Source organism: Molossus molossus, unplaced genomic scaffold, assembly GCF_014108415.1.
Source record: "Molossus molossus isolate mMolMol1 unplaced genomic scaffold, mMolMol1.p scaffold_m16_p_12, whole genome shotgun sequence".
Taxonomy (NCBI): Eukaryota; Metazoa; Chordata; class Mammalia; order Chiroptera; family Molossidae; genus Molossus; species Molossus molossus.
The window spans coordinates 98761637-98787991 of NW_023425347.1; the positions used below are offsets into that span (position 1 = coordinate 98761637).

Here is a 26355-nt window from a genome sequence, read left to right on the forward strand (position 1 = left end):
GGGAGGCCACCTTTAGCCCAGGCGCGCTGAGGTCTGTGTGCCACAGCAAAGGGGGTGACTGGGGGGCAGCCAGCAGGCAAGTCTCCCTGGTGACCCCCGCCAGCCTGCCCTGTGTCTCCCGCCTGTTGGCCTCAGTCCATGTTTCTGTTAAATTAACCTGCAAAGGGCCTGAACGATGTGGTTTTGTGTGGGAGACAAAAGACAAGAAGACAGTGTTCCTCGATTCCTGGAAGAGGTGTTTGGCACAAGCGGACATGTGGCCAGGCTAGCAGGTTTTCAATGATCTGCACTGGGTTGTGTGTGTGTGTTAGTTTATGTCAGTTTATGTTTCTGTATACCAAGCACACAGACACAATGCACGTCTGGCACAAGGGAGGTGGAGCACCCAGGTACCTGTGCCTGGCTCATGTTCGCTTCGGTGGGCACACCTCTCGTGCAGGTGGGGGACTTGGTGGTCAGCTGCCCTGGAGTGACTCACTCTGGTCCACAACATCTCCCAGCACAGCTCTCAGTTGGACTTGGTAACTAACCCAAGGGGAAGAGGGTGTGTGCTGACCTGCTTTGGCCAGAAATGACAGCGAGCGCAGCTGCAGTCAGCACCGCGTCCCAGAGGTGTTGGTGCAGGTTCCCTGGGTTGGCCAGACGCACAGGTATTTCTGGACTGCGGCAGAGCCCGTTGGCGTGAGCTTCCCGCCCTCGGTTCTGTATCTGTCAGCACGGGGTGTGTGCTCCAGGTTGGACTCTGGCAGCCATTGGGGCCCTCCTGGCTCCTCCCATGACCGTGTTCTGTGTTTCCACAGGGCCGCACCTTCTATTTCTCCCCGGCCACAGCTTGCCCGTCACAGTTGAGCACCTGTTTGCCTGAAGTTAATTTCCAGAAGCAGGTAAGGACCCCAGGAGAAGGAGATCTGGTGACATGGCCATAGATCAGTTTTGGGGGAGGGGCCTTGGGTATGGGCTCAAGGCTGACTCGAAGTTAGTGCATCTCGTTTCTCTTCTCTATCTCCCCTAACAGTGCTCGTTTCTTCAGACAGTGGGTGCCTGCAGCGAATGCTGTGCTACTGCTGGGTGCTTCTAGGCTGTTGGGATGTGTGCATCTCGCACTAATATGTTACAGAAGCTCTGTGAATAGCACAATTATATGGCATCTATTTGTATGCAATGTAAACATTGTACAAATGTAAATACATTTTTAAATGTGAGCATTTAAAATATATCACATTTAAAAATTTTTTTTAAATGTATTGGAGGTGACACTGGTTAACAAAATTACATAGGTTTGCCCTGGCCGGTTTGGCACAGCGGTCGGCCCACAGACCGGAGAGTCCCTGGTTTGGTTCCTGCTAAGGGCACGTACCTCGGTTGCAGTTTGTCCCCAGCCCCGGTTGGGGTCGTGTGGGTGGCAACCAGTTGATGTGTCTCTCTCACGTGGATGTCTCTCTCTCTCTCTCTCCTGCTCTATCTGAAGATAAATGCAAAAGTGTCCTCAGGTGAGGATTAAAAAAAAATTACATAGGTTTCAGATGCATGATTATGCACAATTCAGGTGCACATCATCTGTACACCGTATTGTGTTCACCACCCCAAGTCATTAATATATCACTTTTTTTTTTTTTTTGCATTAATATTCGGATAGAGTGGGAGGGAGAGTGGGAGGAAGAGAGAGAGAAACATCGATGTGAGAGAGACGCATCAAATGGCCACCACCCACATGACCCCAACCAGGGCCAGGGACAAACTGCCTCTCAGGCCACAGCCTCCTTTTGTCACTTTGGATCCTTACCGGTGGTTGTGAGCTCCTTCCCATTGTTCATGACCAGTCAACCTCTCTTCAACAGAGATGCAGGCTTAGAACCAACAGGAGTGTTTTTATGTGGGGAGGTGGGGGGTGGATATGCCTGTGTGTCTGCAGCAAATGTATGTACCTCAGTATCTGTTAATTGCATTTGTCCCAATCAGATGTAATTTTTTGAATTCACCTGCGCTTTTATCTACAGCATGATATATAGCCTCAGGCTGTTTCCTCCCAATTCATTGGGATGATAGATAGTTGTTTCTTTCCATTTTCTAGTCTTTCTTTTTTTTTAAATCCTCACCCGAGGATGTCTCCATTTTTATCTTTAGATAGACCAGAAGGGAGGAAGAGACAGAGAAACATCGATGTGAGAGAGATGTATCGACTGGTTGCCTCCCACAGGACCCCAACCAGGGCCAGGGAAGAACCATAACAGAGGTGTATGCCCTTGGCCAGAATCAAACCCAAGACTCTTTGGTCCACGGGCCAATGCTCTAACAGCTGAGTCAAACCAGCCAGGGCTCCATTTTCTATTCTTTAGCTCATTTATGCCTTTCCCTAGTAAGCTTCCAGAATGTTGTATCTCTAAGAGAGGGAGCAAGTCTGTCTCTGACTTGGGCAGTTAACACAGAGATTTTCTTAGGATTTAGAATGAAAGTGCCACCACGCTAGGTGACGGAACGTTTATGGGGCTAGCCAGGAAACCATAACTGAGAAGAATCCTTGCCTTTGGCCCTTCTGGCTGAGGACAGAATGAATAAGTTGGCGTGTCTAAATTAGCTGCAATTTGGACTTATGTAATTGAAACACATTTTTATGGAGTTCTTGATCCCTACAGGGGAGAATAAGAATTCTCAAATAAAGTTAATCTAATGCTTGTCAGAATTGTGATGAAAATTTAATAGCATGTTTGCTTAGATAGGCACCAAACCCAAACACACTTTAACATTCTTGTAGCATACCAGCGACTGAAATGTCTGTTGTTTGGGATATTATGACTTATTCTCTTCAATTATTCGTTTTTTCACACTGACACCCTTGCTACAGATTCTGTTTGGAAATTATATACACCAGTTGTGAAGGGCTAGTCTGTGTGGATGGGAGCATGAAGGGCAGGAATGTACGTTCATTGGCCACGTTAGGCTCTAGATCCAGCTCTGGGTGTTCCCTCTGTCAGGAGGCAGGGCGGAATCTGTTCATTTGAGAGTGAAAGAATCCTGGAAGATCGTGATTTTTAGAAATGACAAGAACCTTCCCCAAAGCAAGAAGAAACAGACAAGAACCAGTCTGTGCTGAGCAAGTGTGCTGACTCGGGAGTAATCTGGCTCCAAAGACACATTCAGGCACCTAAGGCACCCTGTAAGCCCCCCAACTTAGTAATCACTGCATACGTGTGGGAGGTCCCTGGGGCAGGCCACACAGGTGGAAGATGACGAATGACACTGATCTCTCTGGACGGGTACCAGGGGTAGAATTGTTGGACAGAGCAAAATTCTGAAAAATAGACCGCATGTAAAACACACACACACACACACACACACACACACTCCTGTTGGTTCTGAGCCTGAGTCTCCTTTGGAGGAAGGGCAGTGAGGAGGGAGCTCCCAACCCCTGTGAATCCAGGACCCCCTGGCTCCTGGGATGTGTAGCATCCAGTAGAGCTGGCCCTTGAATGAATGACTAGGTCTTGCTCTGGGACCTGCAGCTGGGTGTGGTTTGTGGCAGTAGGATCAGAGTAAGAGCTTGAGCCTAATGGGCCTGTTGAGTTATATTGGTGGCTGGGAGAGGGTCGCACTAGAACACTGTTCTTTTGTGTGTAGCGACATCTAGTGGCAGGTCACTTGTCTTCCATGCTGTCTACTCTTGGAAGCCCTAACTCCCAGTTTGGAGACTTCTTGGAGCATTCAGATGTCCTTTGGAGAACACGATGTCCCACAGCACACAAACTACACAGGAACAGGAGTCCTTTGAAAAGCTTAATCTGGTTCTGGAGACTGGATTAGCTGCTTTGGTCTCTTTCTTTTTTTTTTTTATGCTCACCCGAGGACATTTTTCGATTTTTTGTTCAGATAGAGTGGGAGGGGGAGAGAGAGAGAGAAACATCAACGTGAGAGAGACACATCGAGTGGCTGCCACCCGCACGACCCAATCAGAGCCGGGGACAAACTGCAACCGAGGTACATGCCCTCAGCGGGAACCGAACCCGGGTCTCTCTGGACTGCAGGCCGACGCTCTAACCGCTGAGCCGAACCGGCCAGGGCAGCTTTGGTCTCTTTCAACATGACATTTGGCCATAAATTGGTGTGGATGTTGCAGGGGAGGGGAAACTTAGACACTGCAGGCTAGTCTCCATACTGCATTCAGCCAGTGGACTGTCTTCCTTAAGCACCTGCCAGGCATGGTGCTGGACTGCAGGACAGAGTAAGCGAAGCACACATGTCCTGGCCTTCCGGTCAGGCTGGGAAGAGACAAAAGCAAGTGCTCCAACCAAGTGCTTTCAGAAAATTGGGACAAGACAGGGCTATGTGGCTGAAGGGGGGGCGGGCACAGACCCGGCTTTGGCTGTGCTGCCAGGAAAGGCCTCCTGGGAAGGCGTCTTTGAGTGAGATGAAGGAGGAAAAGAATCCAGTTCCAGGCCCAGGGGACACTCAGGGCAAAGGCTGCCGGGGAAGAGGGCTTCTTGGCCTGTTCTAGAACATACTGGGGCCAGGAAGGCAGAGTGGAGAGGGGAGGAGAGAGAAGGGCAGGCCGACTGTGATACACTGGGGGCGAGGTGAGCTGGGGAGCAGTGTCAGCTGTTCTGGTGGCGTGTTGGAGCGGAAGGCAGTGAGACGGGGTCAGCGTGAGAAGTGAAACCCCAGAACCCAGTTTTCCTGCTCAGCTGTGCTGGGAAGTTAGGGTTGTCCCCTGCACTCTGCACACCTGGCCCCAGGGTGGTGGGGGCTGCCTCGTATCAGAGACCATTCTTGAGGTACCTTCCGCTCTGTCCCAGGTACCAGTTGTGAGTTAGACCCTGTTCTGCACCTGAAGGAGGTAGAAGGTGGGTAGACAGTAGACTAGGGAACCTGGGGCTTTAGTGGCAGAAGGGAAGGCCCTGAAAGGGGACCATATCACAGCAGGTATGGAGCTGCTACTTCAACCCCAACTGGCCAGCTTTTTGGCCTATTGTGTGGGCTTTTAGGGCCAGGGCCTCTGTTGTCTGTTACATTATGGTGACTGTGCAGCCAGGGAAGCTGCTGTTCAGGGCTCTGGCACATTTCTGAGTCTACCCTTTGCACAGAGAGCTGCCCTCTCCAGGAGGGCCACCCTGCCTGGGAGACCCTGCTGGTCCAGGGCTTGCTGGCTCCTGAGGGATGGATGATGTGAGGAGTGTTCTTGGCCCACCAGCCCAGTCCCTTGGTCCTCCAAGCGCAGCTCCTTGGCACTGGGGCTGCTGAGGCTCCACCCCCACCAGCTGCTGCGTTATTTCTGACTCATCCAGGAGTTACAAATATGTAATCTAAACCCCTCCACGCCTGGCTTCCTTTCCACCAGCTCCTCCCGGAGGGGAAACCCTGGGACTTCTCTCCCGGGACCTTTCTGCAGGTTGGGTCCCTGTTGCACCTGGACACAGCTGCTGCCTGCAGGAACTGCCCTCTGACAGGTGGGGTGGGCCTGTGAAGGTGGTGGCATTGAGCCTGGTGGGTCCTGTGCCCCACAGCCCTGGGCCCGCCTGTCCCCATCGAGGGACTCCTTGGAGTCCAGCCCAGGAGCTGGCCTCTTGAACTCGGCAGGGGCTTTGCCTAAGAGAGCTGCCTTGGGGTTTGGGGGCTGGGAATTGATCTCACAGTTTCTCCAGCAAAAGCCTGGCCAGCTGCCTCCAACCGTACCACTTTTGCTTCTTGTGGGAGTTGCTTGCTTTGAAAACCTGGGGCATTGTGGGGTCATGTAGCACATTTCTTGTGGCTTGTAGCTGGGGCCTTGCTGAGGGGGTGGCTGGAAGGTAGAGCTGGCCAGAAGTTTGGTGAGCTCGGTCCCCCTGGGCCCGACAGCCATGCGCACAGAGGCGCCGCCAGCACCCACCCTAGGTAGAGCTGCACTGTCTGGTTGGGGCTAATGGGGTTGCGGGGAACAGGCAACTCGTCTGTTGCTCTGGGCTCTCAGTAAAAGACCCTGCAGCACAGTGGGCCGCCTGACAACTCCCACCAAGCTCCCTGCCTGTATCTGGGTATGTCCGGTCCTGACCCCCTGTGCTTCTCACTCTGCAGCAGTCCCCAGAGCTGGCCAGGGGATGAACCGTGAGGGGACTCCCGGGAAGAGTCCGGAGGAGATGTACATTCAGCAGAAGGTCCGGGTGCTGCTCATGCTGAGGAAGATGGGATCAAACGTGAGTGCCTGCGGGGTGTCGAGCCCCAGCCGCCAGGGAGGGTGCCTGGTGCGGCCAGAGCAGAGGCTGTAGCAGCCGTGGTCGGGGAGGGGGATACTGAGCCTGTGGTCTGGCTTGCGGCTGGTTCACGTGGCACAGATTCCGGTATGTCCGCTGCAGGGGCACTGCCAGGGCAGTCTTCCCACCTCTGGGCCAACTTTGGGCCAGACGAGTGAGAGTTCTCACGCCTGCCCAGCTCTCCTGTCCCAGGGAGCGTCCCCGGGGAGCTGGGCAGGCCAGGCCCTGAGAGGCCAGCCGAGGTGCAGGGGCATTTCTCCAAGCAGGGCTGCATCTTCCCACTGGCCCTGGGCCGCCGCCCCAGAGTCCAGTCTCAGGTCTGCTCTGCGTGGCAAGGCCCTGTGGACCACGTTTCAGGGGTGGGAGGGGGTGCTCACTTTGAGGGGTCAAATCTCCAGGGAGCAAAGGAGAAGGCACCTCTGGGGATCAGGCAGGCCTGGACAGGCCTTCAGTGACGGTCACCCTCACCTGTGGCTCTCTCCCCTCGCAGCTGACGGCCAGCGAGGAGGAGTTCCTGCGCACCTACGCCGGCGTGGTCAGCAGCCAGCTCAGCCAGCTGCCACAGCACTCCATCGACCAGGGTGAGTCGAGGGCCAGGGTGGCCGGCCACGCGCTCCCAGGGGCACCCGCTGTGGTTCCCTTAGAAAGCACAGCTGCAGCCCTCTAAGATGGGGGTCTGCGAGAGACAAGGAGGGGCCACAGCTCCCTCTCACCCACACTGCTGAGCCCCAGGCGGCAGCCGCATCTAGCCCAAGAGCCCTGGGAGCCTCCTGCCTGGTCTCAGCCTGGTGGGATCCCTTTCTAGGCCTGAGGGAGGCAAGAAATGGAGGTATCGGGGGGCCCTGTCACTGCAGAAGCTCTGATTGTTGCATTCCTCAGCCTTTGGCCTGACCCCTGCCCACCCAGCACCCTGTCCAGGAGGAGTGAAACTTCCTTTGTGTGCTAGGAGCTGGCCTGGGTGCAGGCTACACAGTGGCAGGGGTGTCCCTGGTTGTGTCCACAGGGGAGGCCCTAAAGGTCCTGGAAGTCTCTGTGTGCCCTCGGGAGTTGCATCTGTTTTGGGTGCCCTCAACCAGTCAGAGTAATGGTAGTGGGTGACATTTGAGGATATTGTCTAGTGGGCGTGAACTGAGTGTTTGATGGGCATTTCACTTCATTGTAGATAGCTGCTATTTGTGTCACTTCCACTCAGCCAGCAAGGGAAGGGTACGGAAGCAGCAGTCACCGCCCTCGGTCAGGCAGCCATTACCGGGGGGCCCAGGGGGCAGACCTGGAGCCCGACTCTGGATCTGGGTGCTGGGTTCGTCACTGCCGTCCTGGAGCTCTTAGGGGATCCTCCTTTCTGGAAGGCTTCTCCTGACCCTGCAGCTCAGTATACTGACCAGCATCTCCTTCTAGTTATTTTTTTTGTTCCTATTATACTTAGTTTAAATTTTTGGCCATAAAATAGTGTGGCACGCCCACTGTGGGGGGCTGCATAAGCAGAGTGCTGAGGGGTATATTTGCGCCCCCGTGAAGCCAGGGGGAGAGCAGGTCTGGCACATGGGGCTGCCTGCCTTGAAGTTGCCCTTGTTCTCCCGGACGTCACAGGGCTCTGCCCTGGCACAGGGCCCAGTTCCCAAGCTGTGACACTGGGTGTGACACTGGGTGTGACCCAGCCTGTGCACCTAACTCAGCAGAAATGTACAGGACGTCCCAGTGGCTCAGGCGGTTCCCTGGGACAGCCTTGCGCCATGCACAGCCTGCCTGGGCCACACTGGTGTGGCAGCCGGTTCTGTGCCGACTGCACTGTGGGCGGAGCCGGAAGGAGGTGTGGGGCGTGGAGTCTGCCCTGGCCCTCCTGGGGTGTTCTCTGGAGCACACTTCTCTTCCAGGCTGATCGGGGTTTCCAAAACAGGTCCCTCTCCCCAGTGCTGAACCATAGCCACCTGAGACCCTCACATTTCTGAGTCCCTAGGCCTTACTGGTCTCCCACCCTGGTCTTGGGTCACTGAGTTAACCTGACTTTGGGCTGGGTGGTAAGAGCACCTCTTGTAGAATGCTCTCAATGGAAAAATCAAGATAAACTGTAGAACTGTGTCAGTATAGAAAACAGCACATACACTCCCTCCCCGACTCATGCATGTACGTGTATGGAAAAAAAGCTGAAAGAAAATACACCAGGCTGTTAATAGAAAATTTTGATAGAGGATAAAGCTATATAAGGGACTTTCACTTTCCAATTCACACATTCTTGTAAAACGAATTTTTTAACATGGCACACACATTTCTTTTGTAATAGGGAAGTTTAAAAAAGTGTTTTTACGAGAACTCTATCTCACTCAGCCAAACCAACAATTGATAATAAAAATGAGCTCTGTTGAGTCACATAAGGAGGTCACCATGACCTCACCTGGCCTGAAACTGCTGAGCAGTCAGCAGTGAGTCATGGGTGTGGGTGTGACCATATGGGCCCCAGAATCTGGGCCCTTGTGAGTGTGGGGCACCCACGGGACGTCCAGGCTGGCCTCAGACACATCTCTGGGAAGTGGTTTCCTGGAGCCGAACCTGCAGCCAGGGCAGAATCTCTGGGGAGGCTGGTGGCAGGAGTGGTTCTCTGTGACCTGAGCCGCACAGGAAGACCGTACGGGAGTTCCCTGGACCATGAGTTGGAGAGGGGAGGAGGTGGCTGTGCCTGGAAGAGCGTCCCAGGCTTGCTGCTATTTCTCTGTGCCTACAGACACCACAGACAAACAGTGACAGCCAAGCAGCAGCCAGTCCGGGCTCCCCACTGTGTACAGACCTAAGAGCAGAGGTCTACGTGTCTGCCCTCGCTGTGGGTCAACGGCTAAAATTCTAGTCTACCCACCTTCTCTGTTGGCAGAGCCGACCTCAGCTGATGCCATGGGCATGCTGCTGTCAGAGGTTCCAGTGCCGCCCAGGTGGCAAAAGCCCTGGTTCACTAGTGCAGGGGACCCCAGCATGAAAGCCCCCCGAAGGCTTAGGAGCAGAAGTCTGGTGTGAGTGCCTCCTGCCACCAGGTGGCACTGTCTCTCAGCAAATGCCCCACGTTCCCCTCCTTGGGGGTCTGCAACCTATTGCTATTCCAGCTCCTTCAGTGGGGGCCTGAGGCCACCCAGCAATGGATCCTAGCTTGGCCGTGGTCTGTGCTTTCCCTCTGGGGCTGAAGGGGTCTAGTACGGGGGAGGAGGGCACTGCTCGTCCTCTCTAGATCAGGGAGGAACGTGGGCCGGGCGTTCCTCGTCCACTGCGACCTGGCCCCTCACCAGGCCCTCATGCCTCCCAGCCTCCCCCGTGCCCGTTCTTCCCTTGGTGAACTTGTGTTCAGTATCTGCTGGTCCGGGCAGGTGCTGGAGACCCTGGAGCATGGGCCTGTGCCTGAGGGGCTCACTAAATGGTTCCAGCAGAGGGCCCTAGTGGCCCCCCAGTACTGAACTGAAGGGTGGAGTGCCTGGCCCAGCACCCTACTGACCACCTCACCACAGACATCCACACTCAGCAGATCCAGATTCATAGCCTTGCCCGCCTGTATTCTCTGTCGTGACGAATGTGCCACCCACATAGCCAGGGTCCTCCTCTCTTCCCCACATGGTCTCCTGGCCTGCCTCCTGACCAGGTCTGAGCAGCTCCAGCTTGGGACTGGGGCTTCCCTCCCTGTGTTTGTGGGGCTGGAAGCCCACAGCCCCTCACAGAGGCGGAAGCCTGGAGCCGGTTCTCAGCTCTGTCCTCTGGTCCCTGGGGTGGCCGAGCGGACCTGACAGCCAGGCAGAACTGACTGTGACCTAAAGGAAACCCATCCTTCTCTGGGAAGGTCGCCTTGCTGAGAAGGCCCAGCTGTAGCTTCCAAAGCAGGCGGACAGGAAGCTGAGTTCACTCCTTTATCGTTGCCAATGCTCTGCTGTCCGTGTCATAAACTGGCCGTCTTTCTTGGCTGTGAAGTAATGCCTCGTCCCTGTAGAAACCGGGAGAGGTAGGACGGCCGCAAAGCTAACGGGAGCGAATCCCGTTACACAGCTGTAATCACTATTTTTGTTAAATTTCCCATCAGCCTTTTAAAAATACGTGTCTATTTCCATCATAAAGTTGGGAACATACACTACAAACATTTACTATCCATTTTAACATTAATTTTTAACCTATGATAATTTTATAATGTTCATGAACAATCTAAGAAAACATTTTAGCAATTGTGTAATATGCAGCCGTATGGCTGTGCCATATATTTTTGACCAATCCTTTACTGTTGGACGTTTGTCCCTCATTTTTGCTCTTAATCATAACAGCAAACACTTACTGAGGTCCTCCTCTGAGCCAGGTTTCTTGTCAAGGTTTTTCCCAGTGAATCTTCACGATAGGCTGTGGTGTTGTCACGGGTCAAGATGAGACAACAGGCTGGAGAGGTTAAGTAACAAGCTCGTGGCCATAGACCCAGTCAGTGTGGGTCCGGGATGTGCCCCACATTGAATATCCTTATGTATAAACCTGCACTTATTTTCAGATGCATTCTAGGAGTGGTTACAGGCCATATGCATTTTTTTCTTTTTTATCCTCACCCGAGGACATTTTTCCATTTTTTTGTTCAGATAGAGTGGGAGGGAGAGAGAAACATCAATGTGAAAGGGATACATCGGGTGGCTGCCACCCACACGACCCAACCAGGGCTGGGGACAAACTGCAACCGAGGTACGCGCCCTTAGCGGGAACCGAACCCGGGACTCTGTGGACCGCAGGCTGACCCTCCAACCACTGAGCCAAACCGGCTAGGACCATATGTATTTTTAAGCAGGGCAATGTTTTACCTGAAAAACAGGTGTGATTTAGGCAGTTGACGTGGTATTTCAGAAGGGCACAGAGAAAACTGGGAAGAGTTTTCTGCTTTGTTATTTGGGGCCCTGTAGCACCTTTGAATATGCTGGTTCTCTGAGAGCTCTGGTCTCTTCCTGCCCAGCGCTGTGCAGGAAACAGGGCACCCGCGGGGGCCAGCCCTTCGCAAAGGCCCCTTTGTAGCCGGTCACCTGCAGAACTGTCTTCCTTGTGCGGCGCTTCCTATAGGCCCCTGTCCGGGTGTCCTGCACTGTGAGGGACCCCGTGTAGACATGGCCCATTTTGCTAAGGACACTCTTGTCCTTTCTCTTCCCCTCTCCTTGGCCCTGGGAGCCGTGGTGCTGGCACGGGGGCTCTTTAGGCCTGTTCCAGCCTCCGTCTCTTTCTGCAAGAGACTTTCCAGGGAAGGTCCCCAGCCTGGAGCCAGCTGGGCTGTCTCAGGGCTCTGCTGGCGTCCCCCTCGGAAGCCGAAGCTACTGGCTCGGGCACGCTGCCAGAGAGCCTGAAATAGGTCCTCTGGTCTCCCGGTTGCACTGGGACCTTGGGAACGTAGCTGTGGTCACCGGCAAACCGGCGGGGAGCCGGCAGCTCCGAGGGATGGCCCACCCGTTGCACAGCTTTGCAGTCAGTGACCCCGCGCGGCCCTCTCAGCAGCCCTCAGTGGAGGTGCTGGCACCATCCTCATCTCTCAGCCAGCAGCGCTCTTCCTGGAATGCTCTGAACACCCTTCCAGCCTCTGCCCCCTCCCTCCAGGCAGCCCTCCCTGCTCCTCTCGCTCCTGAGCCCGGTCTCCGTGACCGTATTATGTCAGGAGCCCCACAGGGCCAGGGCCAGCCGAGTCCAGCTTTGGGCACGGCTGGAGTTTGCTGCATCCTTTCGTGGACCGAGGCTTCCCCTAGAGGCTCCAAGTGGTAACAAACTCTGGACGGAAATTACAGCCAGGCCCCGGGAGAATTCCGCTCTGTGGATGGGAAGCTCATCTTTTCTAACTTTAATCAACACTACATGAAAATTACCTGTAACCTAACAGTAATAAAAGTGAACCCCCAAAAAACACATATTCATTGAATCCAACTGGAAAATCAACCAGAAGGACTTAGTATGTGCTAACTTGTGTTACAAAAAAATAAAAAATCCAAGAAAGGGTCAGGAATGTGCTGAAGTGCAGGCCAGTAGCTCAGTTCTGCCTTCTGGTTCTGGCCTGAGAAGGGCTGTTTTGACCCTCCCTTTGCCCGCGTCATGGGGACTGTTGTTTAGAACTGAGAACAAACCCTCGTGCAGCTCCAGTTAGCCTCCAGACACCCGTAAGAGGCCGCCCTCTGCCTTGGACAGGAGCACCAAGGGGCCATTCTCCCAGCGGCTGGGCCCTTTCGCTCACGTTAGCCCGGGCCTGTGTGCCAGGCGTGGTGCCAGATGACAGTTCCCCCTGCAGCTGCTGGTCCCGCGGGCCAGGCACAGGAACACATGTGGAAAGATCTCTGGGCACACAGATCACAGGGTGCCTAGTCCTGAGGGAGGAACCGCACCGGAGGCCGCAGAGAAGCAGTGCCGCTGGCCTGGGCCTGGAAGGGTGTGGGGGAACGTGTACGTGGGAAACCTGGGGGAGCAGGACGAAACCTGAGGGGCCCCCGCAGCCTGCCCAGCGTGTGCGAGTGCTGAGTGTCTACGTGTCCCCCTAAGAGGCTTGTGTGGCTGGAAAGGCAGATGGGCTCAGGACAGAGTTTCTTCTGCAGACTGCAAGGGGTCACCACAGGCCTGAAGGGGAGATGGGCTGGTCAGCTGTCATCCATTAGGGTGAGCACTGGGGAGAGGTCGTGGGGCGGAGGGTAAGGCAGGAAGACAGCCTGAAGGTCGCAGTGATGGCGGGAGCGAGAGATGCAAACTCGTTTCAGAGGCCGGACGTTGAGGACCGAGAACCTGCAGGCTGGGTGCACAGGTGTGGATGCAGCAGGGAGGGGAGCTCCGAGTGGGAGGGCCTGTGGGTGTCCAGGAGCAGGCGGGAGTAAGGGCAGCGCGCAGGTGAAGGTGGGAGCAGAGGACTGGGTTCGGGTGTGGGTGAGGCCTGGAATCAGGTGGGATCGTCTGGGGAAAGCAGGTGGGGTGAGGACAAGGAGACAGTGAGCACAGCACAGAGGACAGCGGGGGGCCCTAGGGTCTCTGGGAGAGGGGAGGGTCGGCAGGGTCGCTGCTAGGGTTCCCTGGGCTTGCAACGAGGAGGTCAGTGGTGACTCTTCCCGAGAAGTTTCTGTGGAGCCCCGGCTGGAAGCCAGATTGCTGTGGGCCGGGGGTAAGTGAGGGGCGAGGAAGTGGCGGCAGGACAGGCGTCTCTTTCAGAGGCTGGCTGCTCAGGGCTGGGGAGTGGAGATGGAGGCTCCGTCTGTGGCATCGAGTTCTCAGAGTGAAATCCCCGAGGGTGCTTGTTAAAAATGCAGGCTCCTGGGCCCCACCCCAGTCCTAGGGAACTAGACAGATAGCTCAGGAATCTGCATTTGAAAAGCCCTCCAGGTGATTGCGATGCCTGCTAGGATTTGAGAATATGCCAGGACTTTGAAGGCCTGGTCATTCCTGACCCCTGGAGGGATCTACCCTCTCCTTCCAGGTTCTGTCCTTTGCCCGCATAGTCAAGCTCTCTGGTCTAGGAGAGCTTACATTTTGGGAGACCAAAGAATTAGAATGAGGAGAATGGGTATCTCACTCACCTGGAGAGACAAACTCCAGCGGTGGGGGGGTGTTTGGCTCGGGGGTGCATATGGAGGGTGACGGGGACAATGGGAGCATGTCTGGGACTAGAGCCAATGGATTTGGGGGAGCAGGGCTGGGCTGCAGCTGGTGGACTTGGAGGAGCGGGTCTGGGACCAGAGAAGAGCCGAGGTAGTAGAACCCGAGTTGCGACCCCACATGATGCTGTTTGTGATGCTTTGTGCCGAGGACGTTGTCCTGGCTGCTCAGAGGGGTAGGAGTGGTGTGACTCATCGTGTTGCAGATGAAGAAATGGAAGTGGATGTACAGGGACTCACCCTGCACCACACAAGTAGGCAGGGTCAGGCCCAGAAATGGGTTCCAGGGTACCAGAGTCCACAGAGGCAGCCCACGCCCGGGGAGGGCCCTCAGTGGCTGGTCCAGAGGCCCAGGGCCCCTGCTGGGAGCCAGTTTCATTCTTGGCTGGTACGCCCCACAGCCTGGGTGCCTGGTGATCTGTTGTCAGCTGGGAGCCCAGTAGGTGCCACCAAGCCTGGAGCCTGCTTTGGCTGCTGAGACCTTGGTGGTTCAGGGCTGCTGTCTCCATGACAACCAGTGTCTTGCTGTCTCTGAGTAAAAGCCATCTCCTGGGAACCTTGCGCATCAGAGCTGAGACATATAGAACCCCTGGGCTCCTAGGCTGCAGCTCCTAAAAGCAGGAAGGGAGTGCCCCCAGCTGGTCAGAGTTCATCCGGGAGGAGCCCTGGTCCAGGGTGGTGCTCAAGCCTCATCCCCATGGGAACTTTCCTCCTTGGAGGAGCATCTGAGACCTGTTTTTCCAGGAGCCTTGCTGCCTGGCTCATCTCCCCAGAGCTGGTAGCTGAGCCGCTGCCATTTTGAGTAGTTGGGTAGCAGCCTGTCTTGGTATTGACAGCAAGACAGTGAGGTCATTCAGTGAGGAGGTACCACAGCCAAAGGTCAAATGGTCAGAGAAGGGGACAGACGGCGGAGCGTGAGGTTGTTTCCTCTCTGGCCTGTGAGCATGGAGGTTGGCTGGGGCCAGGCAGGCCAGGTTCCCAGGATGGCTTTGAAGCACTTAGCCCAAGTTAACACCTTCGCGGTCTCTCGCTTCCAGCAGTGTGGGTTTGGAGCCTGGGGTTTCAGGTTGTACTTCTGAGTTTCTCAGGCCCTAGTGGTTTACCCTCATGAGGAAGATGTTCGGCCCTTAGGAGGTCGAGGAGGTCAACAGATCTCTGCCCCAGCACGTCTGACCCTGGAGTAGTCCTGGAGAGCCCTGGCCAGCAAGTGTGCCAGTTTCAGAGAGGCTCCTGTGCGTGGCCATGGGGGGCTGGACTTGGAGGAGCCCATGGCTCTGAACTGGGTGATGTGGGTACCCCTGCCCATGGCTGATGCTGCTTCTAGGAGTAGCCCCTTTTCTCTGGTGACATCTGTGGCGCCCAGGGCCAGCTGCCTTTGAGCTGAACTTGGCGTTTTGTACCTTGTGTCAGTGTCTTGGCTAGGGTTTGCCCTCAGGGCTGTTTCCTCTCTCCCCGACCACCCGAGTGCTAGCTCTGAGCTGGGCTGTGCAAGATCCGGAGCTGGAAGAGCTCTGGGGTCACTCTGCCCCCCGCAGCCTGGTGCTTTGGTGGAATGGCAGGAACTGCACTGTCACAGATGGCTAGGAGGCCTGTCCCTTCCTTCCTCTCCTGGTCCCTCTGCAGGGTCCCTCCTGGAGAGGGAGGGTGGTGTTGGGAGCTGTCCTCCTCTGCCCTGGGGTCTAGGTCCAGCTCTCTATGAGCTCCAGGGTCTTTGCTTTTCCAGGACTGAGTTCCAAGCTCCTAGAAAACGGCGAGGGGCTCCAGTGGGCTTTCCCCAGCCAGGTCTAGGAAATAGAGGCTCAGAGCTGCAGCCATCTTTGTGTACCTCTTTCTGGTCTTTTTCATCCCCTACCACTGACCCAGCTGCAACCATGTGGCCAATAGTGGTATGTTGACAATTCCAGAAACAGATGAGGTGCCTAGTGTATTGATGAAAAGACCTTTGAAACACTTTAACTTAGAGCCGCGAATGTCAAGAGCGATTCTCCAGAAGTGGGAAGTTGTGTCTGAGGGTCATGGAGGCTTTTTCCAAATCACACTTGTTCCTACACCCCAACACCCGTAGACAGCTGGGCTTCCTGACAGTGTGTAGGTTCCCTTCAGTCAGCGGGAAAGGGGCCCAGGGTGGTGCTGGTGTGTTGAGACTATTCTGGGCTTTCGCTGCTGCTGTTGTGAATTCATCCTGAGCTTGTAAACAGACCAGTGACCCTATTGTCTGCCTCCCACCCCCAGCTAGGGGCCAGCTTCCCTTTTATAAGCTTCTGCATACTTGTCATTTTTCTCTTCTCAGACACTTGACTAGACTCTGTTAAAGGGGCAAAGCTGGCATTGGGTGTGGGCTGGGCTGGCCCACTGGGTGCCCTGCCCTGGTTCAGAGCTGTGCCCTTACCAGCACCTTGGCCTTGTATTCCATAGCAGGTGCCTGGCAGGCAGCAGGCCAGGGCAAGGGGCAAGGAATGGGCAGGCATCGGGGGGCAGGGCTCCTCCCAGGGTGGCATTCTGGGGCCCATGCTGAATTTTCTCCAAGGCATCCTAGGGCTGCTTTGGTGCTGTTTCTTAAATCCTGGGTCTTGGCTTCATTCTGACAGGGATGGATGGACTGGTCCAGTCGCTGCCAGGAGGTCTGAGCTACCCAGTGCTCTGGGTGACTGGGAAGGTCAGTTGTTCCTTCTCCTGAAATGGCAAATGTGTAGTGAAGTCATGGCCTTGGGGTCTGTCCCGTCCTCCCTCTGCCTCTGATTCACCAAGTTGCTCTTTTCTGAGCTTACAGGTTTCTCATCTATAAAATAACGACTCAGCCCTGGCCGGTTTGGCTCAGCGATTGGAACGTCCGCCTGCGGTCCGGAGAGACCCGGGTTCGGTTCCCGCTAAGGGCATGTACCTCGGTTGCAGTTTGTCCCCGGCCCTGGTTGGTCGTGCGGGTGGCAGCCACTCGATGTGTCCCTTTCACATCGATGTTTCCCTCTCTCTCTCTTCCTCTCTCTCCCTTCCACACTGTCTGTACAAAAAATGGAAAAATGTCCTCGGATGAGGATTAAAAAAAATAAAAATAAAATAAAATAACGACTCATCCTGTATCCCAGGAACTTTCCCTTTTGCTGTGAATATGTGAGTGAACAAGACAGAGTCCCTGATCATATGGAATGTACTTTGCAGTGAGGAAACAGAGATCACATCAATAGGTAACACCAGAGTTGTGCTGAGGCTGACTACAGTGGCCTGACCGACATGGGGCACCATTTTAGAAGCTTGGTCAGGGAGGGCCTGGGGAGGGGATTTTGCACAGAGACTGGCATGAAGTATAAGAACTGTGAGATAGACGTGGGGAAGAGCATTGAGGCAAAGGAAACAGCTAGTGCAAAGGTCCTGAGGTGCAAATACTTGTGCCTGGAGGACAGTCAGGAGGCCTATGTGGCTGAGTGGAGTGAGGGAGCAGAAGTGTATAAAAGGAGGTAAAGAGGCATCCAGAGACCAAATCATGTTGGGCCTTGCAGGCCATGGTGTAGAGTTGGAGTTTACCGTGAGTGGGATGAAGCATCTTGCAATAAGAAGCCTTTGGAGAGTTTTGAGCAAAGGAGTGGCAAGTCTGACCTGTGTTTTTAAGGACTCCCTTCTGACTGCGGTGTGGGAAATGGACCAGGGGCTTGAGTGAGGAGGTCCAGGACAGGGTGCAGGAGGGTGGTGAGGGTTTGCTATGTGTTGCATGTAATGTGTACGCACGCGCACCTATGTGGTGGGGATCAGGAAGACACCAGGGTTTTTGACCTGAGCAACAAGGGAATGGAGGAGCCGTCAGCCGAGATGGGGAAGGCGGTGGGTAGAGCAGGCTTGGGAGCTGTGCCATTCGACATTCCACCAGCAATGAATGAGAGTTCTGATTTCTCCACATCCTTGCTAATACTTGTTATTGTCTCTCTCTCTCTCTTTTAATTTTTAAAATTGATTTTAGAGAGAGAGGAAAGGGGAGAGAAACAGCAACATTCCTTGGCTGCCTCCTGCACGCCCCCTGCTGGGGATCGAGCCTGAAACCCAGGCATGCGCCCTGACCGGAATCGAACTGGCAGCCTCTTGGTGCATGGGTCGATGCTCAACCCATTGCAAATATTTTCTACCATTCTGTGGGTTGCCTTTTCTTTGGATGATATCCTTTAAAGCATAAAAAGCTCAAATTACTTATTTTATTCTGTTACTGCTTGCTCTTTGAGTACCATATCTAAGAAGCCATTTCCTAACCAAGGTCATGAAGATTTACTCCCATGTTTTCTTTTAGGGTTTTTAATAACTTGCTCTTACATTTACGGCCATTGGTCCATTTTGAGTTAATTTTTTTAATGTGGTACAAGGTAAAGGTCCAGTTTCATTCTTTACATGTGAATATCCAGTTGTCCCAGGACCATTTGTTCGGTTTTTCCCACTGAGTCGCCGTGGCACTCTTGTTAAAACTCAAGTGACCATACACGGGAGGTTTCATTTCTGAACTCACAGTTCTGGTCAGTTGATCTACATGGCGACCCTTATGCCGGGCTGCCCCGTTGTTTCCTGTAGTTTGTAGTGAGGTTTGGAGTCCAAAACTGTGAATCCAACTTTGTTCTTCCCGCTCAATGTTATTTTGGCAATTCTGGATCCTAGTGCTTCCAAGTGAATTTTAGGAACAGCTTGTCAAGTTTTGAAAGAAAAAAAAAGAGCAGAGATTTTGATAGGGATTGTTTTGAATTTCTTTCAATGATGTTTTAAACAGTGATGTTTTAGAGTACAAACTTTGTACTTCATTTGTTAAATTTATTCCTAATAATTTTATTATTTTTATGCTATTATAAACAAAATTGTTTTCTTAATTTTATTTTCAGGTTGTTCACTGCTAGTGTATAGAAATACAAATGATTTTTGTATATTGATCCTATGCCCTGTAACTTTAACTTGTTTATTGGTTCTAATAGTTTTTTACTGGACTCCTTAGGACTTTCTATATATAAGGTCCATGTCATGTACAAATGTAGTTTTACTTCTTCCTTTCCAATTTGGATGCCTGTTTTTTCTTTTTCTTGCCTGATTGCCTTGGATAGAACTTTCAACACAATGTTAAATAGAAATCGTAAGAGCACAGGCAGCCTTGCCTTGCTCCGAATCTTGAAGGGAAGGAGCTGTCAGTCTTTCATCATTAAGCATAACAGCTGTGGGTTTTTAGTAAATGCCCTTTATCAGATTGAGGAAGTTCCTTCTATTCCTGGTGTATTGGATATTTTTATCATGGAGAGGTGTTGAATTTTGTTAGATGTGTTTTCTGTGTCTATTCAGATGATTGTATGGTTTTTGTCCTTTTTTCTTTATTTATTTTTTTATCCTCACCCGAGGACATTTTCCCATTTTTTCTTCAGACAGAGTGGGAGGGAGAGAGAGAGAGAGAGAGAGAGAGAGAAACATCGACGTGAAAGGGACACATCGAGTGGTTGCCACCCGCACGACCCAACCAGGGCCGGGGACAAACTGCAACCGAGGTACGTGCCCTTAGCAGGAACCGAACCCGGGTCTCTCAGGACCGCAGGCCGACGCTCTAACCGCTGAGCCAAACCAGCCAGGACCCTTTTTTCTATTTATTAATTGATCTTCTGATGTTAAATCAACCTTGCATTCCTGGAATAAATCTCATTGGTCAGAGTATGTAATTATTTTTATGTTGCTTTTTTCAGTTTGCTAGTATTTTTTTAGTATTTTTACATATCACAGGTATTATGAATATCTATATTCGTAAGAGATTCTGGTCTACAGTTCTTTTTTCTTGTGATGTTTTTGTCTGGTTCTGGCTATTTTTGTCTTTTAACATGTCAGGGTGTATGAAACAGGAGGTACCAATCAGCTTCTTCCCACGTCTGGTGGAAACAGACAAACAGGATCTCTGAGCCCGAGCCCAGACAATGTTGGCAGAAGTACCACAGCTGTGGACACCGTCTCCTCTGTAAAATGGGACAGGAAGCCTAGTTAACCTAGAGGCAGTGGGCTGGGCCTGCTGGCTTCTTTGCAGTGTCTGCCTGTCCTGAGCCCCACGATTCCATGACGGTGCGAACACCCAAGGGGGACACCTCATGCTGGCCTTCAAAGGAGAAGGAGGGACTGTGCTGAGCATCCTCTGAGGTCCCTCCTGGCTCTAAAGCTCTAACAGCTGGACTCATGGTAACTAGCTGAATGGCTCACCCTCCCTGTTAGGTAACTGGCCCAAATACCTTCGAGAAAAGGAGAGGAAAGGGAGCATCCTCACCTAGAGGCCTGCCACCCTCCCTGTTAGGTAACTGGCTCAAATACCTTCGAGGAAAGGGAGCATCCTCACCTAGAGGCCTGCCAGGTTCAGGGTCAGGCACTTGCTGAATGATGGGTGCCAGGCCAGCTGGTGGTGAAGAGAGGTCAGAGAATGCTGTCGGAGAGCCCACCCCCACTGGGCCTGAGGACCGCACACCCCTGTGGTGAGGCCTGGAAAACAGAATGGTTCTGTAGGGCCAGAACAGGGTCTCGCGTGGGCGGAGCTCACGGGCCCTGTCCGCACCTGGCTTCAGCGGCCGAGTGGGTGGCTCTGAGTGAGACCCGCGGATTCCCAGCCTTCCCCGCCCTGGCCAAGGACGGGTGACCAGCTGGCAGTGTGGCACGGGCGGGGCTCTGGCAGATCCTCTGCTTCAGGTGTCTTGTTCATAGTCATTGGAGGAGGTGACCTTGAGGAGGTTACTTCCCTCCTCATCTCAGTGTAGCCTGGTACACACACCAGGCAGCTGTGGTGCTAGGAGCCCTGGCCCCTGGGTCTGGGCTCCTCCAAGAATCCAGTGGCCATTGCCTCTGTCGACTCTTCATTCCCTCCTGGGGCAGCCGGTGCTATTTGTGTGACCGCAGCTCAGTCCAGAGGCTCGAGGTCCCTGTGAGCAAGCCCCCGAGGCAGGCAGGGAAAGAAGCAAGTCGGCCGCCACAGCTCACTGCAGCCGCCGGGCAGCTTGTGCTGACAGCTCCCCTTTCCTGGCCTTGCTCCAGCCCCCCCCCCCCCTGCTGGTTAGCGCGCTGGGGAGCAGCACTGGGGACAGGCTGGCATCTGTTAGGTACCCAGCTCAGCTGCCGTGCAAGGTATGATGCAATCATGGATTCTGCGGTTGCTAGGAAAACTCTGCTGCAGTGATGCTGCGTGGTCCTGGGACTGCGGGAAGAACAGAATGTCCCCAAGAAGACAGGAGAAGGAGTCGTAGGGCTTCCCAAGCAAAGGAGCCCCATCCCAAGGAGTGAGACCATCTGAGCTCCTTTCCAGAACCTCATTCCCCTTTCCAGGGCGAACGAGCTGTTCAGAACCCCGTCAAGCAGTGTGGGTGGTCACAGCACCTTGTGCTTTGGTGCCAAATTGAAGGAGCCTTTCTGCGATGTTCCAGCTTTGTGGACAGGTTCTCCTCTGCAGCACCCGTGGCGGGGGGGGGGGGGGGGGGGGCTCCACTGTCCGGGAGGCAGGAAGTTAGGGAGGTCACTAGGACACACACACACACACACACACACACACACACCCCCGGTGTGAAGGAGAGAGTGCCCTGTGGTGTGGATGAAGTGCCTGCTCCATGCCTGGAGGGCGGAATCCTGCCCTCTTCCCTGCTCCGGCTCACAGGCCCCAGTCCCAGGCTCACTCCCACGGGCTCGCCCTGTGGCCTTTGTGCCTGCTGCGCCAGTCCCCTCCGGGAGGGAGAGCTCCTGCAGTTAGCCCAGAGAGGAGTGCCGCAGGAAGGCCACGGCGCCAGCCACTGTTCGGGAACTGTCCTTGGGAAAAAGGGGAGAAAGTGCAGGACTCAGGGCCAGGGCCAGAGGCACAGTGGGGCCTGCGGCTCGCCTCACCTGCCCTACAGGGTCTGTGGCTCCGCCAGCCCCTTCCTTCCTTCCCCAGCAGCTTCGGGTGGGGGAGCAGGGCCGAATTTCAGGCCCCCTCCCCCCCCCCCCGCCTTTTCTGGCTGCATGTCAGGGCCTGTCTTATGGAAAACAAGACAAAGGAAGTGATTTCATGAGTTCCTGGACCAGATTCTCAAATCCACGATTAAAAACAATAATAAAGATTGTAGCCATTATCTGTCTCCGTAGGAGCCAGGCCGACCGTGGACTGGAACCAGGCCTGGCCGTGCTCGTGGGAGCAGGTGTTGGGTTTGGGCCAAGAGGAAAGGCTATAAGAAATCATGATGAGCAAGGGCCTCCAAAGGGATCAAGACAGGATCTTAGGAAGAAAAAGGGAGGTTCCGAAGGGCTCCTGGCTTTGGTGTCTTTGGAGCAAGAGATGTGAGCAGGGCCCTGCTCCGGGACCAGCAGACCTGGGTTCTCACACTCACCGCTTAGCTGCGCAGCCTTGAGCAGACCTGACCCTCACCCCACAGTCCTGCAGCAGGGTTGCTGGCATACCCCCGGCCAGGCTGCAGGGAAGGCCTACAGGGGAGCTGGCCTTCCTTGGAAGCGCTTTGTACTCAGAAAGCACCTCACTAAGTGATGCGCCTGGCACCTGAGGGCCACAGCCTCCTTGCCTGTCCCAAGTCGCAGCCCGAAGCCAGAGGCCCATGCAGCAATTCTCTCCCCCTGGTCTGCAGGTGCAGAGGACGTGGTGATGGCGTTTTCCAGGTCGGAAACAGAGGACCGGAGGCAGTAGCTACGACTCCCTCGGGACATCCTGAAAGCTGGCGAGGGCCAAGAGATCCGTGTGGACCTCGTCTGGCTGAGTGGCAGCAGGTCACCTTCCCCACCCCTACACCCACCCACCCGCGCCACTCAGCGGGGCTGGCATCGAGGGAAACACCAGTGGTGCAGTTATGATTGGCTTAAAGGGACAGACTCATGATTGGCTGCAGGAAGAAACCTTTTTATTTTTAAATCTTGACCAACAGAAACCTTTTATTTTTATTTCTGACTTTTTTTTTTTTTTAATTATTTTTAAATTTGCTCCACGGGTGTATGGCTTCCCAGGAAGCTCCCCGAGCTCTGGTGCTTTATTTAGGTCACTTTTTAGGAACGTGAAGAGGTCCGATTGGCTGCTCAAACTGGAAAAGGATTTTGATTGGCTGGCTGATGGAAAACGGTTTTTCTTTTTTCTTTGAATGGCTGCAGGTGTTCTGCTGATAGCAACAGCTTCTCTCTTTTGAATGCTGAAAACAGGGTTTGGGACATTGGTTGTTATATTTGACTTGAAAAAAAAAAAAGAAAGAAACCAAGTGCGCTTTGCAATATTTATGACACAGCTTGCTGCTTTCGCGTGTTTTGTTTGTGTTTGCACTTGATTGTTATTTGGTTTCCCGCTGGCTCACCCCTGACTCCCGTTGCCAAGGCCTCCCCCTACTCTGCTGCACGCAGTCCTTCTGCAGCCTGGGTCCACCTGGAAAGTGCATTTGCTTTAGTGACCACACCTGGCTCCACCAGCAAGGGGACCGAGAGGTCCCTAAGCAGGATCCACAGCTGAAAAATGAGGCCCCCAGCAGGTTTGTGTTGTCCTGAAGGAGCAGCCCAGAGGTGAGTGGTGACCGACCATCAGCCAGGATTTATGTGCCTCGCTTCCAGGAGTTGGCAGCCAGCCCGCCCCCCTGGACGATACTGGAATTGCTCCACTGGCCGGCCCCTTGGCCTGCCCGGACCGAGCAGAGGCGCGCTGTGCTGGGCAGCTCTGTCCTTTGCACCCCTCCGTACTCACTTCCTGAGGCCTCAGCTGGGGACTGCCCCTGTACAGCGCAGGAGCTGCTCCCCCAGTTATGGGACCCCGCAACGCAGCACAGGTCTCTGCCTGGGAGTCCAGAACCCACACAAAGACCCCCAGCTTGGCCCACAAAGCCTGCGAGTCCTTTGGCTCCAAACACCCACCCAGACCTCGCCCAGCCAGGCTCCCAGGGTGTCTGCCGCTGGGACAGTAGGTTCCGACCAGCGCTCCGGGTGCTGTCATCTGGGCCTGTGCGTCTGTCTGTGTCAGCCTGGGACGAACAGCGTCGGTGTTTATTTATGAAGCGCTTCACTGAGCAAGGCCCCCCAGGCTGGTCCTCAACCCCTGCCCCAGAAACACATTGCAGAGCCCCAGTCTTCGAATGGCTGGGAGCACCCCAAGTCTTCCCACCTGCCCTCCCCCTCCCCCAGGAGGCAGCCTGCCCTCTCCCCTCATCTGTCCCAGGAGTGGCTTCCGGATGAGGAGGCCGAGGAAGATGCAGACCTCAGGGAGGGGAAGCCTCCACCCTCTCCCGAAAGTAAAGCCCGTTCTTGCCCCTGCAGAGCTGGGAGAAGACTCTCAGCCGTTCCCTCTTCTTAGGGCGTGGGGCCGGCGTGGAGTGCAGGAGCCTGGAGAGCCCCACGGTCAGGGGACGTCCACGCTGTGCTGAGTCTGACCCCAGGAGGAGGACTTGAGTGTCACCTGAGCGCCGTGTCTTCCTCCGCGCACGGCCCTTGGCCCTGGTTTGCTGACTGTTCACTGCAAAGACTGTTGATCCCCAGGGAACAGGGACTGTGGGGACCCCAGCGGGGGCCTCAGAGCATCTTCCTCCCAAGGGGTGGGGCGGCAGTGTGTGTGCATGTGTGAGCACACGTGCACACCCACCCACACTCACAAGCACACTCACTCGGCTCAGTGGCCTGCAGCCCCTTCCCCCAGGTTGTAACATCTGCCCTCAGGTGTAGATGCCAGTGTTGCGGGTTACCCCCTCTCTGAACCTGTAGCTCCCACAGAGGGCCCATGTCCTCTGCCCCTGCCTGTCCTCGTCAAGGTCATGGGCCTCCCTCTTGTAACAGTGGTCGCCCTGATCTGTCTCATCTTCTGAAGAAGAAAAGTGAAAGTGATGCCGTGGCTTCTATTTCAACTAAAATATATCTGTTGGAGAAAAAATTAGCAATAAAGATTTTTAATAGCTTGCTGTGTGCACTGTGTGTCCCTTGGAGTCGGTGCCCTTGCTGACTCCACGCATCACGTTGGCTGGGCTGCCGGGCCTCCCCACCGAGGAGGGACGGAGACACCATGGCAGTTCAGTTCTCTGCAAGCCGGAGGGAGCTCGGGGTTCGGGAGAACTTGCAGTCGGCCCAGCCTAGCCGACGGTCTGTAGGAAGGCCGAGCCGCCTTCTGACCTGGAGGTTCCACACACCGCCTGACTGGACAGGTGCGCAGTCTTCCGAGGACCTCGCTGCATGCTGTCGGGCAGACGCTGCGCATCCGCAGGTGGAGACCCCCGTGGAGACCCCTCTGTCCAGGCGCCAGCCGCCCGCGTGGTGGCAGTAGTTCTTACAGAGCCTCCCAGCAGCGAGCTGTGTCGGTGTTCCGGTGGACGGCAAGTTTGGAGGCCCAAGTCATTTCTGCTTTAGGAATGTTTGCTTTGGAAGCATTTTCTAGAATTTTTATTTCTACTCAATTTTTTTTGCTAATTACATAGACTCACTACTATGTCCTTTTCAAAGAGTTCCACTGGGTGCTAAATGCTGTGGGTTTATAGAATACGGGGACAGATGGCACAATCGCCATCATTTATCTTAGCGTGGAGACGGACACTGGGTTGTCCAGCAGCCCGTGCAGTGGCCAGGTGTGTGAGTCCCCGCTGACGCATCTCCGAAAAGGGCTTGTCCCGCCTTTGCCTGAATAGCCTGGGGGACGCACTGCCTCACAAGAGATGCATTCCATCTTCACCTGTCCATCCCTCACTGTCTGCCCGCCTTCCTCTAGCTTCCCTTTCCAGGATGGAGTTGACAGTTATTGAAGGAAAGACAGCTATGGCCCTGCCGGAGTGGCTCCGTGGTTGAGCCTTGTTCTGTGCACCGAAAGGTTGCTGGTTCAATTCCCAGGCATATACCTTGGTTGTGGGTTTGATCCCCAATTGGGGAGCATACAGAAGGGAATCAATCAATTTCTCTCTCTTCCTCCCTTCCTCTCTCTAACCATGTCCTTGGGTAAGGATTAAGTAAATAGATAAACAGGGGAGGAAGGAAGGAAGGAAAGGAGGAAGGGAGGAAGGGAGGGAGGGAGGGAAGGGGGGAAAGAAGGAAAGAAAAGAAAAGAAAGGAAGGTAAGAAAAGAAAGAAAGAAAGAAAGAAAGAAAGAAAGAAAGAAAGAAAGAAAGAAAGAAAGAAAGAAAAGAAAAGAAAGAGCAAGCTACATGAACCAAAAATGACAGACACATATCAAGGGCTCACATTAGGTGTAGAAGTCCCCCCCTCCACCCCAGCACTGTCGGTAGTTAATCTTGGAATTAATGGGCTCTTCTAATCTGGGCTACTTCGCAGAGAGGGAGGGGCTGGCCGGCCCGGTCCTACTCGCCCGCACCCAGAGACCCTGGGACTGGAGCTGAGAGCGGGAGCCCTCCCAGAGCTGGCCTCTAACGGGAGGGAAGTAGATGACTTGGGACACTTCAGCAGGCAAAGGGACAGCACCGGGGGCAGTGCTGGGTCTTTCAGGGCCCCTCAGCCCACACAGCAGGCAGACCTCAGGGCCAGTGAGGACTTCAACAGGCAGGGTTGGGGCTGCGGAGGCCAGACGGGTTGAGAGCGGAGGCAGGGCACCCTGCCTTTGTTGGTGCTTCCCGGCCCTGGGCGGG

General features: G+C 54.4%; 1 protein-coding gene across 3 annotated transcripts in view; it reads left to right on the plus strand.

Moving 5' to 3' along the window:
* Positions 1–24413, plus strand: part of CTNNBIP1 (catenin beta interacting protein 1) — a 50871-nt gene extending 26458 nt beyond the window's left edge. For 2 of the 3 annotated variants that reach the window (XM_036257501.1, XM_036257503.1), the window contains exons 2-5: positions 801–884; positions 6043–6161; positions 6709–6799; positions 22399–24413. In XM_036257501.1, coding sequence (XP_036113394.1) covers positions 6066–6161; positions 6709–6799; positions 22399–22457 — 246 coding nt within the window. In that variant the 5' untranslated portion in view covers positions 801–884; positions 6043–6065 and the 3' untranslated portion in view covers positions 22458–24413. Of the gene's footprint in view, positions 1–628; positions 651–800; positions 885–6042; positions 6162–6708; positions 6800–22398 lie in introns of those variants that run through there. The other variant, XM_036257504.1, reaches the window with a different exon arrangement.
* Positions 24414–26355: the final 1942 nt, after the last annotated feature.